General features: G+C 39.2%; 1 protein-coding gene across 2 annotated transcripts; it reads left to right on the top strand.

Moving 5' to 3' along the window:
• The first annotated feature begins 13 nt into the window (after nucleotides 1-13).
• On the top strand, nucleotides 14-16,393 carry C3AR1 (complement C3a receptor 1). Of its 2 annotated transcripts, XM_082634786.1 has the most exons (4): nucleotides 14-121; nucleotides 5,658-5,777; nucleotides 8,923-9,051; nucleotides 12,753-16,393. In XM_082634786.1, the coding sequence occupies exons 3-4, from the start codon at nucleotides 9,017-9,019 to the stop codon at nucleotides 14,212-14,214; spliced, it is 1,497 nt and encodes a 498-aa protein (XP_082490912.1). In that variant the 5' UTR covers nucleotides 14-121; nucleotides 5,658-5,777; nucleotides 8,923-9,016; the 3' UTR covers nucleotides 14,215-16,393. The 2 variants fall into 2 exon arrangements, with proteins under 2 accessions (XP_082490912.1, XP_082490913.1); XM_082634787.1 differs by lacking the exons at nucleotides 14-121; nucleotides 8,923-9,051 and having other exon boundaries at nucleotides 5,094-5,777.
• Nucleotides 16,394-16,449: the final 56 nt, after the last annotated feature.

Below are 16,449 nucleotides of genomic sequence, written 5' to 3'. Positions count from 1 at the left end.
GGCGGGGCATCGCGTTACGCAACAACTTCCGTTTACGCTACTTCCGCGAGAGTTCCGCTGGGCTCCTGAGATTAACCTCCGGTGCCGCGGGTCCGGGAAGCCATGTTGAAACCTGGAAACGGTGAGTTTGCGCGACTCACCATCTTGGGTAAGGGCAACGGTGGCCTCCAAGTGAGTGATGCTCGTTAAGGAGCTCTCCATCCCCGAGAAGCGAGGAGGGAAAGCGCCATCTTGCTCCGGGCAACGGTCCGCAGTGCTCTGGGAGGGTGCCGACCTTCGTGAATTCGGGCGAGTTTCTTTCTTCCAAGAGTCACTTTAAGACGTGTCTTAGAAACCGTAGTTTCCAAGCAGAAAAGGGGAATCCGCCCGTCGGTATTCCCAAATTGGGTACCTCCAAAAACTGTATGACCCAGGCGTAGACAGACGTGGTGGATTTTAACCTTCCAGAGTCCAAACTTCAAAAATGGCCGCCCAGCCTGATCCATTGCCTTATACCACCTTTTTATCTCAGAGTTTCGAGAACGGCACCTGTTGAAATAGTCCGCCACACTTTGAGTGTGTATTCTGGTTATCTTTTTGGAAATTTTGCCCGTGTTAAACTGTAAATGGGATCAACTCATTCCTGACCCATTGGGAAAGCACCATGAACTATTTAATAGCCAATATTTGCTCCCAGTTTTATTATAATGATAGATTCTACTGTCTCCATAAACACATGACTCGTACACTCCAAAGGTATACTTGCCACCATTCCATCACTTAATTGATTTAAGTAGCACAGACAGCAAATGGAAAACCGAGATACCAACTCAAGGCTGTCTGACTACAACAGCGGTGATCTTCACCACCTCATTATGTTGACTGGTTGGAAACCTGTCTCTAATTTGTCTACCCTGCGTAGCAAAGTGATATCTTAAAATTCGAAGAGAAGCATAATATCTAGCCCTTATGAGGAGGTGTGTAATCAGCTACTCTCGTACACTGTGAGCAGGAAGGTAATTTGGTACAGCATTTCCGAAGGTAAATTTAGAATTGATCAGAATATTGTGGTAACCTTCAATGTAGCAAATCCACTAATAGCTATTTTAGAGAAGTTTTTAATGTGTGCAAAGAGGTACGTACAATAATGTTTATTACAGCATTGTTTGTAATAGTGAAAAATGGAAACAACATGAATGTCTATCAACAAAATGGGTAATGGCATATCCATTGCTATAGGATGTTTTGAGGTGTGTGTGTGTACAATATATATAGTAAATAAATAAGTATAGGTATATAGATATTAAGGCCATAAAAGAGATCCAAGATTTTTTTAAAAGCAGACATTCACTTAAAATTTCAGTAATCCTCAACTACTTAAGGTTTCCTGAGTTGTCCATGTTCTTCATATTCTTCATACCTTTGCATGCATTAAACCTTCTGTCTTAAACACTCCCCTAGCTTGTTAATTTGGCAAACTAATATAGTCACATATCAGCTCAAATTGTACCTCCTCCTGTGTTTTTGCCAGGTCCTTTAGATGAACTTTCTCTAATGCTTCCACTTGCTTCTGTTATACCTTTTCATTGCATCTAACGTGTTATTATTCTTCAAATATCTCCCACTAAACCATCAGCTCTATAAAGGCAAGAACTTTGCTTTTTCAGCACCCAGCACATTGCCCTTCACATAGTAGGCAGTAATAATTGTTGAATAATACAAGATTTCTGCTTAAGTCCAATCATTTAACTTATTAACTTGGCCATTTCCCCAAATCCCCCAATGTAAGGACTCTACATATACTTTGCAAAAAATTCAGAGAATATGAAATTATAAAATGAAACGTGAACTTCCACATTTCTATATTATTAACAACTTTATGCCAACAAATTTAATAACTTAAATGGTAATGGATGTACACAATTTACCAAAAATAATTCAAGAAGAGATAGAAAATTTGAATAGCCCTGTACCTGTTAAAGAATTTGAATTTATAACTAAAAACCTTCCCACAAAAAAACAAACCTCCGTGCCCAAAATGTTTCATCATTGATCAAACATTTTAGGAAGAAATAATGTAAATCCCATACAAATGCTCTAAAAAAAAAAAGAAGAGGTAAGACACTTTCCAACTAATTTTTTTTTTTTTTTTTTGCGATACGCAGGCCTCTCACTGTTGTGGCCTCTCCCATTGCGGAGCACAGGCTCTGGACACACAGGCTCAGTGGCCATGGCTCACGGGCCCAGCCGCTCTGCGGCATGTGGGATCTTCCCGGACCGGGGCACGAACCCGTGTCCCCTGCATCGGCAGGCGGACTCTTAACCACTGCACCACCAGGGAAGCCCCTCCAACTAATTTTTATAAGACAATATTACCTTGATACCAAAACCAGAAAAAGATGTTACAAGAAATATATATATATATATACATACACACACACATATATGAAACTACAATGAGACAACACAAAAAGAACCTGGGTAAGGCAAAAGAAAAAAGAAAAAACAGAGAAAAAGAATAGGGATGGGACCTGGACCTCTGGGAGGGAGCTGTGAAGGAGGAAAAGTTTCCACACACTAGGAAGCCCCTCAACTGGCAGAGACGGGGTCGGGGGGCAAGCTTCAGAGCCACGGAGGAGAACGTGGAAACGGGGGTGCAGAGAGCAAAAAAATTTGATCATTTGACCAAAATGCAGTGACCAGAGGCTGGCAGAACTCAACCCCATATATCCCCTAGCAGCAGTGGTCCAGTGTCTGCTAATTCAGTGTTCCTGGTGACATTATAGAACATAACTTCCACGAACACGGAGACAGTAGACCAGATTAGCATTCACAGGGCAGCATGGTGGCTAAGAGCATAGGCTCTGGAGGCCAGCTGTCTGGTTCTAAGTCTTCCATTTACATAGTGGTGTGAATTTGGATAACTCATTAGCCTCTTTGCATCTCAGTATCCTTTTTGACAATGAGGTACTAATATTAGTACCTATCTCATCATTGGGGTGTCGTTAGAGTTAAATAACATGCAGCCAATGAAGCACTCAGCACAGTGTCTCGTAGATGTCCTCAACGTGTAAGTTACCACTATTATTAATATTAATTTATATTTGGAACAAGAATGATCATGTTTGTTTAGGTAATTATAAACATAGACACATTCAGTTTTAGAATTTCAGGAGCTGCACAGCAAAGAACATAATAACTAAAATGGAGTTACCATTCGAACACCATTTTTCCCTAAATGACTGACAAATATGGCCAGTGTAGAAAAAAACATTTCACCTGAAATGAGTATGCGTGCTACTGTGATTTATAATAGGAAATATATATATATCTTGATCTGTGCCCCCGGCTCCTAAAACCCTTGTAAATTCCTAGGTGACAAGAGCATTAGGAGCAACTTTTGTTCTAGTATTTGGTCACTGATCCCAGTTTCTGACACAAGGGAAACCCTTGTAATTTCCTGGTGATAGGAGTGTCTTTTGATCCAATGAGGTGACTGGGTGGGCTCTTGGATGGCTTCTGGATAAGGGCTCTGCAGAGACCAAGCCATGATTAGAAGCTTAGAATTTTCAGTCCCACCCCCCATGCTCTTGAGAAGGGAGAAGGACTGGAAATGAAGTTAATAATTGAACTTGCCTGTGTGATGAAGCCTCCAAAAAAACGCAGTAACATGGGGTTGAGAGAACTTCCAGGTTGGTGAACACATCCATGTACTGAAAGGGTGACACACCCCAACCCTACTGGAGACAGAAGCTCCTGCACTCAGGACCCTCCCAGACCTCGCCTTATGTAGCTCTTCATCTGGCTGTTCATCTGTGTCCTTTATCATATTCTTTAATAAACTGGTAAACCTAAATAAATGTCTCCCTGAGTCTGTGAGCCACTCTAGCAAATAATCGAATCCAAGGGGAAGAAAGTCATGGGAACCTCTGATTTGTAGCCAAGACAGAGAGAAGTTGTGGGTAACCTGGGGATCTACAACTTGCAATTGGCATCTGAAGTGGGGAGCAGTCTTGTGGAACTCAGCCCTTAAGCTGTGGGATGTGACGCTATCTCCAGGTAGATAGTGTCAGAATTGAGTCAAATTGTAGGACACCCAGCTGATGTTACAGAATTGTTTGATGTGGGGGGAAAAAAACACACACATTTGGTGACCACAAGTGTCAGAAGTGAAGTGTCCTGTGTGAAAGTAAAGGAGACACATGGGAGATGGAGACCTGTGGTTTTCCCTGCACAGAAGGAAAAACTGGGTGGTTTTCAACCCAACATCCTTTTGTATCACCACTTTCTTTGCCCACATTCTAGTGGAAATGAAATGGGGAAGAAAAGGCAAAGGATAAATGAAATGGAGAAGACATTTTCTAAATAATGCACAAATAGGATAGCTAACCTAAAAAATCCATCAAAATTTACTCAAAAATTTATCTACACTTAAAACATTTATGAGAGCCATCTACCCCTCGATAATCCTGAATTCTGTCCCCCCTAAAAAATTTTCTTATGTCTTCTCATTAGGTCAGATAAACACAAACTGAAACCTAGTCCCTGGTCCATTTTGGGTTTCATGGAACTAAAGTCACAAAGGGTGTTCATGAAACACTCAGTTTACTTCCCCTTCAATCTCTCTTCCTTGGCTGACTGCCCTGGATACATATTATAATAGAAAATCAATCATCAATGAATCAATAGAAGAAACAAAGTTTGCTAAATTTTCTTTAAACCACTCAGATTTGAATGATTCATCATGCCAAATTTGGCTGGGTTCTTTCAAGATCCAGGCATCAGTTCATCAGATATTTGTTATTATGACTGGATTAACAGTTTTTGTTTGTTTTATTTTATTTACCTTTCGACTGAATTACTTTAATTTCTGGGTGACTTTGTCCTTCAGTTTGTGCTCTTACTTTGTTTTATTATAACTATGTGCATAATTAGGCAGCTATACTATAGGGAGTAGAGAGTGTGTCAAATCTACATCCTTGAGGGCTATGGGTTAGAATTTGATTCGACAGAAATGATGTAACTTAACAATGTGAAGGGAACATTCTGTAAATTATTTTCTAAGAGTCCAAGATGGGAGAATAGTTTTGATACGATAGTCAACTGGAAGCCACATTAGTTTTTTGACCTAATAACTGCTAACATTTATTGAATGCTTATGTGCCAGCAGTGTCTTAAGCGCTTTGCATGTATTAATTTATTTACTCCTAGCAGTCCTATAGAGTAGGTACAGTGAATATTCCCCGACTGTCATTGCCCAGCCAGGAAAACAGAAACCATTGTAGGTATTTCAAACAAGGTATTTAATACAAGGACTTCGTTGCAAAAGTGTTGGAAGGACTAGAGGAATAAAGGGGGAGAAGATAATATAACTTCAGGAAGGTACTTCCCTAAAATTGGAAGAGAAATACTCACAGGGCTGTAGCTGCTGCTGAAAGCAGTAATCCTGCCAGAGCCCACAGTTGCCAGCAGCTGCCAGGGTCACACCTGCCATCTCTGTTACAGAAACCCACCAGAGTTGTCTGCTGCTGAAGGAGCCAGAAAATAAATGATCCCCCTTTCAATCTCTCTCTTTTATATTTTAATATTTTTAATGTTTATTCTATTTTATGGTTTTGTTCTTTTATTTTTAAAACATATTTGCAAACTCTGCACAAACTAAATGTCCATCGACGGAGGAATGGATAAAGAAGATGTGGTACATATATACAATGGAATATTATTCAGCCATAAAAAAGAATGACATAAGGCCATTTGCAGTGACATGGATGGACCTCGAGATGGTCATACTGAGTGAAGTAAGTCAAACAGAGAAAGACAAATATCATATGATATCACTTATATGTGGAATCTAAAAAAGTGGTACAAATGAACCTATTTACAAAACAGAAATAGAGTCACAGATGTAGAAAATAAACTTACGGTTACCAGGGGGAAAGGGTGGGGAGGGATAAATTGGGAGATTGAGATGGACACACGCACACTGCTGTATATAAAATAGATAACTAATAAGGGCCTACTGTATAGCACAATGAACTCTACTCAATACTCTGTAATGGCCTCTATGGGAAAAGAATCTAAAAAAGAGTGAATACATGTATATGTAGAACTGATTCACTTTGCTGTACAGCAGAAATGAACACAACATTGTAAATCAACCATACTCCAATAAAAATTAATTTCAAAAAAAAGAATCAAATGCAATGATTCCCTTTTCTCTTCACTTTCCAAGAGCACATGAACATGCCCCTCTGGCAGAGCCTAGGCAGACCCTGCCTGAGAGGCAGTCTCAGAGATGCAGTACTCAGGCTTCACTTAGAGAAATAAAAAGAATGGAAATGGGCCTGAGTATCAATAAATAAAACTTGACACAATCCCTGTTTTGCAGGTGAGGAAATGAAAACACAGAGTCTGAAAAATTCCTGTGCAGCCACACAATTAGTCAGTGGCAGAGCTGGGATTCAAGCTCAGGCTCTCTACGCACCTTCTATTGCTCCCTGTGTGCTTTTTACTCCAGTCAGACCACTTTACCTGTGTCATTCAGTCACACTGGGCTTCCCTCCACCTTAATGTGTGTTTTCCCCCTACTTGAAATGGGAGAATTATAGATTGTTAGATGTAAAAGAAACCTTAAAGATCACTCGAGCCAGCCCTTTAATTTTACATCTAAGAAAAAAATTCTAGGTCAAGCATCCAGCCCAAGGTCAAGTATTTAGTTATTACTAAAACTAGAACTCAAATTCCTAATCTAGAGCAGTTTTCACCTCAAGAATGTTCTTCCATGAAAATTTTCCAGCTAATTCTAACCTCCACCAGGTTTCATCAGATTTGTCCTTAGCTAACTAGCCATAGCATTTGTCTATGTCATCCATAGTTTTTGGCACTTGGTTATTTTTTCATTTAGAGTATAATTATACTTGGTCTAATAATGAACCTAATCATTTTTCATCAAAGTCCTTAAGGACAGAAACTTTGTCATATATTTATTTTTAATTCTCTCAGAGCAGGCTAGAGATTATACAATTCTAAAATTTTTATTTTGGCCAAATGACTACAGATTTCCATCATTGAAAATGTAGAATTAATCAGCGACTCATAAAATGTTGTAATATGACTGTGTTTGCAACCTATATTCAAAATTTCACTCTTTCCAAAGCATCTGATCTCTGCTTAGAAACTTATAATTAGATATTAAAAAGGGACAAAACAGAAGAGAATCACATAAATTCCCCCCAAGTTTTCCACCTTACACCATAAAACTAGTACTTTATAAGGAGGGCAGAAGCCATCTAGAAATACAAGCCCTATTCACAAGGTGTTTTCAGTCATTTCCTTCCTGATCTGAAAATCCAAGTAATACAGCTGGCAGTCTCCAACTGGTTTTAATTGCTGTATAATCTTTAGAGAAAGAGGAATCAGTAAAACTGGATCCACACCAGAAACAACTTTAAAGACTCAAATCAATTCTTTGAATTAGATTCAAACGCCACTATCCTTTTCAACCAAACTTTCATTCATGCATTCATTGGTGCCCCAGACAGGTATTATTCCAGGCACGGTAGCAGGCTCTGGAGATGGCCACAAACTCTTGGTCTAGTAGGAAAGAGAGACAGATAAATTAGTTTATAGCACTATTAGTGTCTGTCAAATTTCTACCCAGCCTTAAAGCCCAGCCCAAGTGTTACCTTCATGTTTGTTTCAGTGAGAATGTCTCTCCCTCTTCCATGTTCCCAGGACTACCCTGCTAGCAGCCCTTACTCAATTATAATTATATATTTACATCTTTCATTTCTTCTGCATCTCCTACAGTGCAAAGTATTGTGTCTATATTAAGAGCAGAGTACTTGTTTATGATACTGAACTTAATGATGAAGACCTTACCTTTTGAAAATGGAATAGATACCCTCGCCACCGTTGATGGAAGTGTAAATTGGTGGAGTCTCTTTAGTGGGAAATGCCATACCTTTCAAAAATGTAAATTCACATACATAGATTTAGCAATTACAGTCCTAGGAAACTATTCTACAGAAATTTTCACAGACGTGTAAAATGCAAGAGTACTCATTGAAACATTGTTTGTAACTGTTGTAAAATTTGATAAGAACAAGATCCATGAAAAGGGGAATAATTGACTACATGGTATAATATAGAATAATTTAAAAAGTATGACGTGGGGACTTCCCTGGTGGTCCAGTGGTTAAGACTCTGCACTTCCACTGCAGGGAGTACAGGTTCAATCCCTGGTCGGGGAACTAAGATTCCCACATGCCCTGAAATGGCCCAAAAAATAATAATAATAAAGATAGTAAAAATAAACAGCTTGTCACCTCTTTCTAGAGAAGTCCCATAATTCTTGAAGAACCTGCCCAGACCTTATTTCTACCTTAAGACTTTCCTAGATTGCCCCAGGCTAAATATACCCCTACATGTCATTTTCTACTCTTTTACTTCTACTGCTATTTCTGTCATTATAGTCTGAATTGTATTACAGGTGTTTTTTGTTGTTGTTGTATGGGTACATATTCTCACCAGACTGTGAGTCTCTAGAGATTAGAACACAGTTTAATTCATCTGATTTTTGCACGACAAACTTCTTTGACACATATTAAGCATATAAGAGATGTTACTTGAAATTCATTACATGGGGTTGTGCAGGTCATTCCCCCCAGTTACTCCCCACCCCCACTCTCACATACCATAGGATCATTTTTGTGCATTTCCAAAACAAAGCAAATCCAAAAACCTATAAAGTGGGAAGCTGATGTAAAAAGTACTCTCTCTCTAAGCATACTCTATGTCCTGCAGAAAATTTTTGAGAACCATGCTCTCCCACTTCTGTTTTTCTTACTTTTCTTATATGAAACATTTAGAAATGACTCACTTTGAAACTCTTCTTGTGGAGTCAGATAGTTGTCAAAAGTGTTGGGTTTAATTTATCATCAGAAACGAAGAGAGAGAAGAAAGAGGAGGTGCTCAGCAACTTTCCTAAACATACTTGACTGTGGTCAAGACAGGACTCGTGGACACCTCCAGATCCATGCTGAAGTCTTCAGCTACTATCTCGGGGTTTTGGTAAGTTGAATTTTGGTTTCAGGATTTTACTTATCTTTTTAATTACTGGTTGGCCAATTCAGTATTGAAAACTAAAAAAAAAAAAAAAAATGTAGAGGTACTTTTCAGCCAAAACACTTGTTGAAATATAAAATGTTATCTTGCCCAGAAAGATTTTTAAGATTCTGATTCATATATACTTTCATTTCAAGACAGATACTATGTAATATTTAAAATATAGCTCACACCAGATGACTCAATTTCTTTGTATTGGAATTTTTCTCTTTTTAATCTTTATCATTTCCTTATTATTCTTAATTATTGTGTGGCTCTTGGTGCCTTTCCCTTTATTAGCAATACCAAAGGCTTTTCAGTTATGTGATTATTTGTAGTAAAAAGAGTATTGGCCTGACAGTCACTGGACCTAGGATATGGCAACCCTCCTACTTGTGAATATGTAAAAGTCCCCTAATTTGCTGAGTTTCAGTGTCCAAAACTACAAAATAAAAATAGAGACAAGAAGAGATGATTGCTAACTTTGCTTTCAGTCCTAGAATTCTATGACTCTATCGGTCTCTCAATATTTTATGGGTCTATGTGTGAATATGTGTGTAGGACAGTGGATCAGGGTAGCTGCCACATACAACAGTGAAGGAAATGACCCTGACAGGACTTGAATATTGGAATAAGCAAGGTTACCGAAAGGAGAATAAGAATCACTTCTTTTTTTTAGTATTCTGTTGTCTTAGTTATTTTAACTTCTGCTAATCCCTATGGCAGCATGTAGTTAACTCAGCAGAACAGCTTCAAGTCACACAAGTATTTTGGACTTCTACAAAAGGAAACATAAAATGCTGTTACAGCCAGTAAGAATTAGGAACTGGAAAACAAAAAAGGAAGTTAGAAGAGACAGCATCCTTACTGGATTAAATGGACAAGAATAAGAATTTTTCATTTAGTTGAAAAAGAAAAAAAGTTAACCCCCAAAATGAGCATCTATCCATTCAAGTAATCTTTAATTGTGCTAAATTCTGTGGAACGAGCATTTAGGAACAAGATTCTTTTTTACCATTATGAAACTTAAGGCTAGAATGATAGATAGGACAGCCACAAAAAGAATTATAATACAAGATGAAATGCATCATTGCACAGAGAATATGAAAAGAAGTTCAACCCCCCACACACACCCAAAAATAGGAGGCTGAAGAAATAAACTATGACTGGGATTATAAGAGAAGTTTCAGGGAAGATATATTTGAGCTTGATCTTAAAGAATGGCTAGGATTTCAACAGATAGAGATTAAGAATGGAGGAAAGAGGAGGTTAAGGTGGAGGATATAATTCCATATAGAAGTAAACAGCACTAGCCAAGGAATAGAAAATGCTATTGACTTGGAATAGTGAGTTGTTCAGGAAAGCTATAAAGTAGGGTATGTTTATGGGAATGTTGAAAATCAGGGAAGGGTAATGTCACAGAGGCCAAGAGAAGAAAGTGTTAAGAAGCCAGTGTATCAAATGACATGGATATTGTGGAGGATAAAGACAGAGAAAAAGATGCTTGGGGGGCTTCCCTGGTGGCGCAGTGGTTGAGAGTCCGCCTGCCGATGCAGGGGACACGGGTTCATGCCCAGGTCCAGGAAGATCCCACATGCCGCGGAGCGGCTGGGCCCGTGAGCCATGGCCGCTGGGCCTGCACGTCCGGAGCCTGTGCTCCGCAACGGGAGGGGCCACAACAGTGAGAGGCCCGCGTACCACAAAAAAAAGATGCTTGGGTTTGTTTATCTAGAGTTAGTTTTAGCAGCATGATGGGGAAGAAGACCAATTACAAAGGGTTGTGAAGTGAGTGGTGAGAACAACAGACCCCAAAACAAGCCAGTATCCTTGAAAAAGAGAAACAGTGCTACATTAAGAGACTTAAGAAACATCCTGATGCAGTGTGATCCTAGACTGGATATAGTTGTTGACAAATCAGGTATAAAGGATTATTTTGGCAACAGCTGGAAAAAATGGATAAAGTCTGAGTATTCCTTAAGGTACAATCTTACTGTATAATGTGGAGACTGCTAACTGATAAAAGTGATAAAAGAAAGCAGTTTATATAAAACAATATGCATTTACACGCATGTTCATAGCAGCATTATCCACAGTAGCTACAATGTGGAAGCAACTCAAATATCCATCGACAGATGAATGGATAAACAAAATGTGGTACATCCATACAGTGGAATATTATTCAGTCTTAAAAAGGAGGAAAATTCTGACACACACACTACAACATGGATGAAACTTGAGGACATTTTGCCAAGTGAAATAAGCCAGTTACAAAAAGACAAATGCTGTAGGATTACATTTATATGAGGTATCTAGAGGAGTCAGATGCATAGAAACTGAAAGTAGGATGGTGATTGCCAGGGGCTGCGGGGAAGGGGAAGTGAGGAGTTGTTTTCTAATAGGTATAGAGTTTCGGGTTTACAAGATGAGAAAGTTCTAAAAATTGGCTGCACAATAATGTAAATATACCTAACACTACTGAACTGTACACTTAAAAATAGTTAAGATGGTAAGTTTTACGTTATATGTATTTCACCACAATTAAAAAAATTTTTAAACCAATGCACAGTATAATCTAATTTTGTTAAATTTTGCTTAACAAAAAATATACATACATATAGTATACATGTATGTATGTGAAAAAAGATCCAAAAGGATGTAAATTAAGATACTAAAATAGTAATCCCTGACTAGTGGTAATCCCTGACATTTTTATTTTCTTATTTTTGCTTGCTTATGTTTTCTAAGTTTCTTCATGAATGATTTCTTTTTTTGTTTTGTTTTGTTTTCTTGGCCATGCCAAGTGGCTTGCGAGATCTTAGTTCCCCGACCAGGGGTGGAACCTGCGCCTCTTACAGTGGAAACGTGGAGTCGTAACCCCTTGACCGCCAGGGAATTCCCTATCTCCATGAATGATTTCTGTTTCTGCAATAATCAAGCTATTTTTCTCAAGTTATACTCATAAAAAACAAATAAGAAAGAAATGATGAGTGGTAAGGAAATCAGTGCAAAGAGGGAAAACAACTCTTGATAAATTTGACAGCAAAAGGAAAAAATGAGGTTGTATCTAAAAGACGTAACGGAGGGAATTCCCTGGTGGTCCAGGGGTTAGGATTCTGAGCTTTCACTGCCGAGGGCCTGGGTTTGACCCCTAGTCGGGGAACTAGGATCCCACAGGTGGTACAGGGCATGGCCAAAAAAGAAAACATTTTTTAAAATGTTATTGAAGTATAGTTGATTTACCATGCTGTGTTCATTTCTACTATACAGCAAAATGACTCAGCTATAAATATATATATATATATATATATTCTCTTCCATTATGGTTTATCACAGATATTGAATATAGTTCCCTGTGCTCTACAATAGGACCTTGTTGTTTATCCATCCTATATATACTAGTTTGCATCTGCTAATCCCAAACTCCCAATACTCCCCTCCCCCACCACCCACTTTGGCAACCACAAGTCTGTTCTCTATGTCAATAGAGTAGATTTTAAATTGTCTTTCAGAGAATGTTTTTGTGTAATCCAATGTGAAGTCGGAAAATAAAACTAAAACAGTGTGAGGGTCTTTGTGACTCTACATCTTTATGTGGGGAGGTTAGAATTCTAAGAATATGCATTTTTTTAAAGATAGTTTTAACATTTTTGTTTATATTTTTATAAAAGTTTAGCAATGGAGTCTTTCTCTGCTGAGACCAATTCAACTGACCTACCATCACAGCCCTGGGATGAACCCCAAGTAATTCTCTCCATGGTCATTCTCAGTTTCACTTTCCTACTGGGATTGCCAGGCAACGGGCTGGTGCTGTGGGTGGCTGGCCTAAAGATGCAACGAAGTGTGAGCACAGTTTGGTTTCTCCATCTCACCTTGGCTGACTTTCTCTGCTGCCTCTCTCTGCCCTTCTCCCTGGTTCACTTGGCTCTCCAAGGACACTGGCCCTACGGCTGGTTCCTATGCAAGCTCATCCCCTCCATCATTGTCCTCAACATGTTTGCCAGCGTCTTCCTGCTGACCGCCATTAGCCTGGACCGCTGTCTTTTGGTACTCAAGCCAATCTGGTGCCAGAATCATCGCAAAGTGGGGACAGCCTTCACTATCTGTGGATGTATCTGGGTGGTGGCTTTTGTAATGTGCATACCTGTGTTCATATACCGGGAAACATTCACTATAGACAACCATAGTATGTGTGGCTACAATTTTGGTCTCTACAGATCATTAGATTATTCAGACTTCAACTTTGATCTACTGGAAAACGGGTCTCTTGACAACTCCATTGTTGAGCTGCCTGAAGAAATGGATGATAGGTTAGATTCTTTCTCTCAACAAACAAATGATTGTCCCTGGGCAGCCACCGCTGGCCTCCGTTCTCAAATATTTCAAAGAACTTCTGGACATTCACTCCCTACGGATTCAGCTAGATTATCTGTTCAATATCCATATTATAATGTGTTTAAACCAGCTGATGAGTTCTTAGCTACAATCCCCAGTGATTTTCCCATTGAAGATCACAGAACTAACCCACTGGAGAACTCTGATGCTTTTCTTCCTGCTGATTTAGACCTTTTCTCTAGTGCCTCCGGCAGCTCCTCATACACATCGGAGCCATTGGAAGATTTCCAGTATGATGATTTAGGCCAATTTGCATATGGCCATCAAGTGCCAACACCCCAGGTAGCAATAACCATCACTAGGCTAGTGCTGGGTTTCCTGTTACCCTTTATCCTCATGGTGGCCTGTTACAGCCTCATTATCTTCAGAATGCGTCGGAGCCGCTTCACCAAGTCTCGGAGCAAAACCTTGAGAGTGGCTATGGTGGTGGTGGCTGTCTTCCTTGTCTGCTGGGCTCCGTACCACATTGTTGGAGCCCTTTTACTGTTTATTGACCCAGAAACTCCCTTTGGGGAAGCTCTGTTGTCCTGGGACCATGTGTCTCTTGCTTTAGCATCTGCCAATAGTTGCTTCAATCCCTTTCTCTATGCCCTTCTGGGGAAAGATTTTAGGAAAAAAGCAAGACAGTCCATGCAGGGAATTCTGGAGGCAGCTTTCAGTGAGGACTTGACACACTCTACCAGCTGCCCCCCAAACAAAGTCTCTTTGGAAAAAAACAGTATCAGTACAGTTGTGTGAAAATATGGAGCAGTTGACCCAAGCAGAGGTTCTTAGGCATTCACCCAGTGCATCATATTTCTAAAAAGACGACAGAGATGGGGAGCAGGGGATTTCAGAAGCTGTCAGAGAATCAATCCAGAGGGTCTTAAAGTGTGGTCCCAGACTAGTGGCATCGGTATCACCTGGAAAGTTGATAGAAATACAAATTCTCCAGCCCCACCAGAGACTTGCTGAACTAGTCTCTGGGGGTGGGGCTCAGACAGTGTTTTCACAAGCTCCCTTGTTTCGGATGAATGCTAAATTTGGGAAGCATTGTAAAAATTAGTCTATTTCTATCTCAAACAAAGCCATGTGAAATAAATGCGAAGGCAGTCTCCTTTAAAATGTTTCCATCATTAAATTTCTAATTTCCTTCCAGATTCAAGTTAAAACCATTTCTTCTAGTCCTACCTGAGTGAAAGGTGATCATTTATTCTATGGCTTTGGTGTGGTGATGGTGGTGGTGGTAGTTTTAAATGAAAAAAAAAAGGTGCATAAAGAAAGTCTATGAAAACAAGGAGTTATGAGTCTGAGTCTGGGGCAGAGTACAGTGCCAGATGCCTGCAACTTGGAATACTCCTGGATACAGGACGTAGGAATTCTGAGTTTCCATTATTACAACTAAATAAGCATCTATTGTGTAAAGACAGACTACTTAGGCATCTAAAGACTTTCTCATGAAACAGTATGTAAGCCGCAGTTTGGGGCGTTCTCTCTTCCCTGTTTTCTCTATCTGCCTATTGATAGAATCATCTATCTTTCTTTCCTTTTCTTAAGCTCCTTAATTCCCTTATTCCTCCCCTGCCTCTAAATCTTCTTCCAGACTTTATGCCTCTAATAACCAATAGTTTCATAAGATGCCAATTACTCCCCTCCTCTAGCTCCACATTAGTACTTTCCAAGAAACTCATTTCAAATGAAAGGAGAAAGACGGTGGAGGATAGGGCAGCTATTCTTGAATTCACTGCAATATAACTGAGTACCCTCTGGGCACGTTATCCAACTTTAAAAGAAAACATGACTGTAGGTGGGTATCTTTCATGCCAAAATTACCAGATATATCTTCGGGGTTTTTTTAAATTAATCTTTATCTTTACCAAAGTAATACATGCACATAACTTAAAGAGAACCTAAGGCTTATAATGAAATCTAACAGGTTTCCTGCCCAGCCCCTCCTTCCTCCCACTGCCACTTCCCAGGGATAACCTTTGAAACGATTTTAGATGTTTCCTCTGATATTCACCATGACATTTCTAAGTCATGACCTTATGCTGCTAGTTTTTGTAGACGTGATAAAATGACTTCTTGTTTTGAAAGATGACGATTTTTATCCAAACACATTCATATTTTTTGTTTATTCAGCATCCCAATATTCATTACCCATAATCCTTTCATTTGTTCATGATCACACATTTTCTTCTACTTTGTCGACCCATTCCAGCCCCCCTTTTCTTTTTCTTTCATTTTTTTCAGAAAACATTATTAAACCCCCATCACCTTCTCATTTTTCTCCGTATATAAAGTTTTATGTGTTAAACCTGTAAATTTTCAGGTTTTGTTTGTACTACAACATAGCCTCATCTGCATACAGTGATTTAATCTGAAAAAATAGAAAATGAGATGTCTTAGACTTTACAAGGCACTATCCTTTGTTCAGTGGTTGAGGGGAGGGTCTGGACTACAAACAAGTTATAAAGTACTATGTGGAAAAATTTCAAATCACTAGGAATGCTTTCAGTTGTGCAGTAATGATATCTGACATGATGTGAGATTTGCCATGCTACCTTCCAATTTAATCTGATCATACATTTGATGTGAATAAATGCTTTCTTTCTGAATGGTTCCTTGCAAGGCTGAGAGATTCATGGATCCTTTTAATTGTTTGACCCTCAGAATATATCATAATCTCTAAACATACAGCAAATATAAATCTCATAGTGGGTTGCTGTAGGCTTGCTATAATGATGATTAGCTGGGCTTCTGGAAATCCCAACATTTCTCACGGGACCCTGGGTATAAGTCCCTAACTTCTAGGGGTACTGTATAGGATACCAGGGTGAATGATTCTGGCATAGTTATAAAGATTCAACAGTTCAGTAGCTGACATTTCTGGACTCCTTTTGAGTTCTATTTACCCTGGAAATGTATTCTGAAGAAATCTCTACAATTGGAATTCCCTCATTTCCAATGAAAAACTCTGGTGAGTACCTGTAA

The sequence above is a fragment of the Mesoplodon mirus genome, assembly GCF_964341445.2.
Source record: "Mesoplodon mirus genome assembly, chromosome: 11".
NCBI classification, from domain to species: domain Eukaryota; kingdom Metazoa; phylum Chordata; class Mammalia; order Artiodactyla; family Ziphiidae; genus Mesoplodon; species Mesoplodon mirus.
The sequence above is the reverse complement of the archived record's forward strand: the minus strand, read 5'-3'. Positions and strand labels throughout refer to the sequence as shown.

What these genes read in the sequence shown, in the direction of transcription:
- C3AR1 (XM_082634786.1), top strand. Translation starts at nt 9,017, where the DNA reads ATGCTGAAGTCTTCAGCTACTATCTCGGGGTTTTG. An exon ending in GCTACTATCTCGGGGTTTTG is followed by an intron (nt 9,052 to 12,752) that starts GTAAGTTGAATT and finishes TTTTTATAAAAG; the next exon opens with TTTAGCAATGGAGTCTTTCT.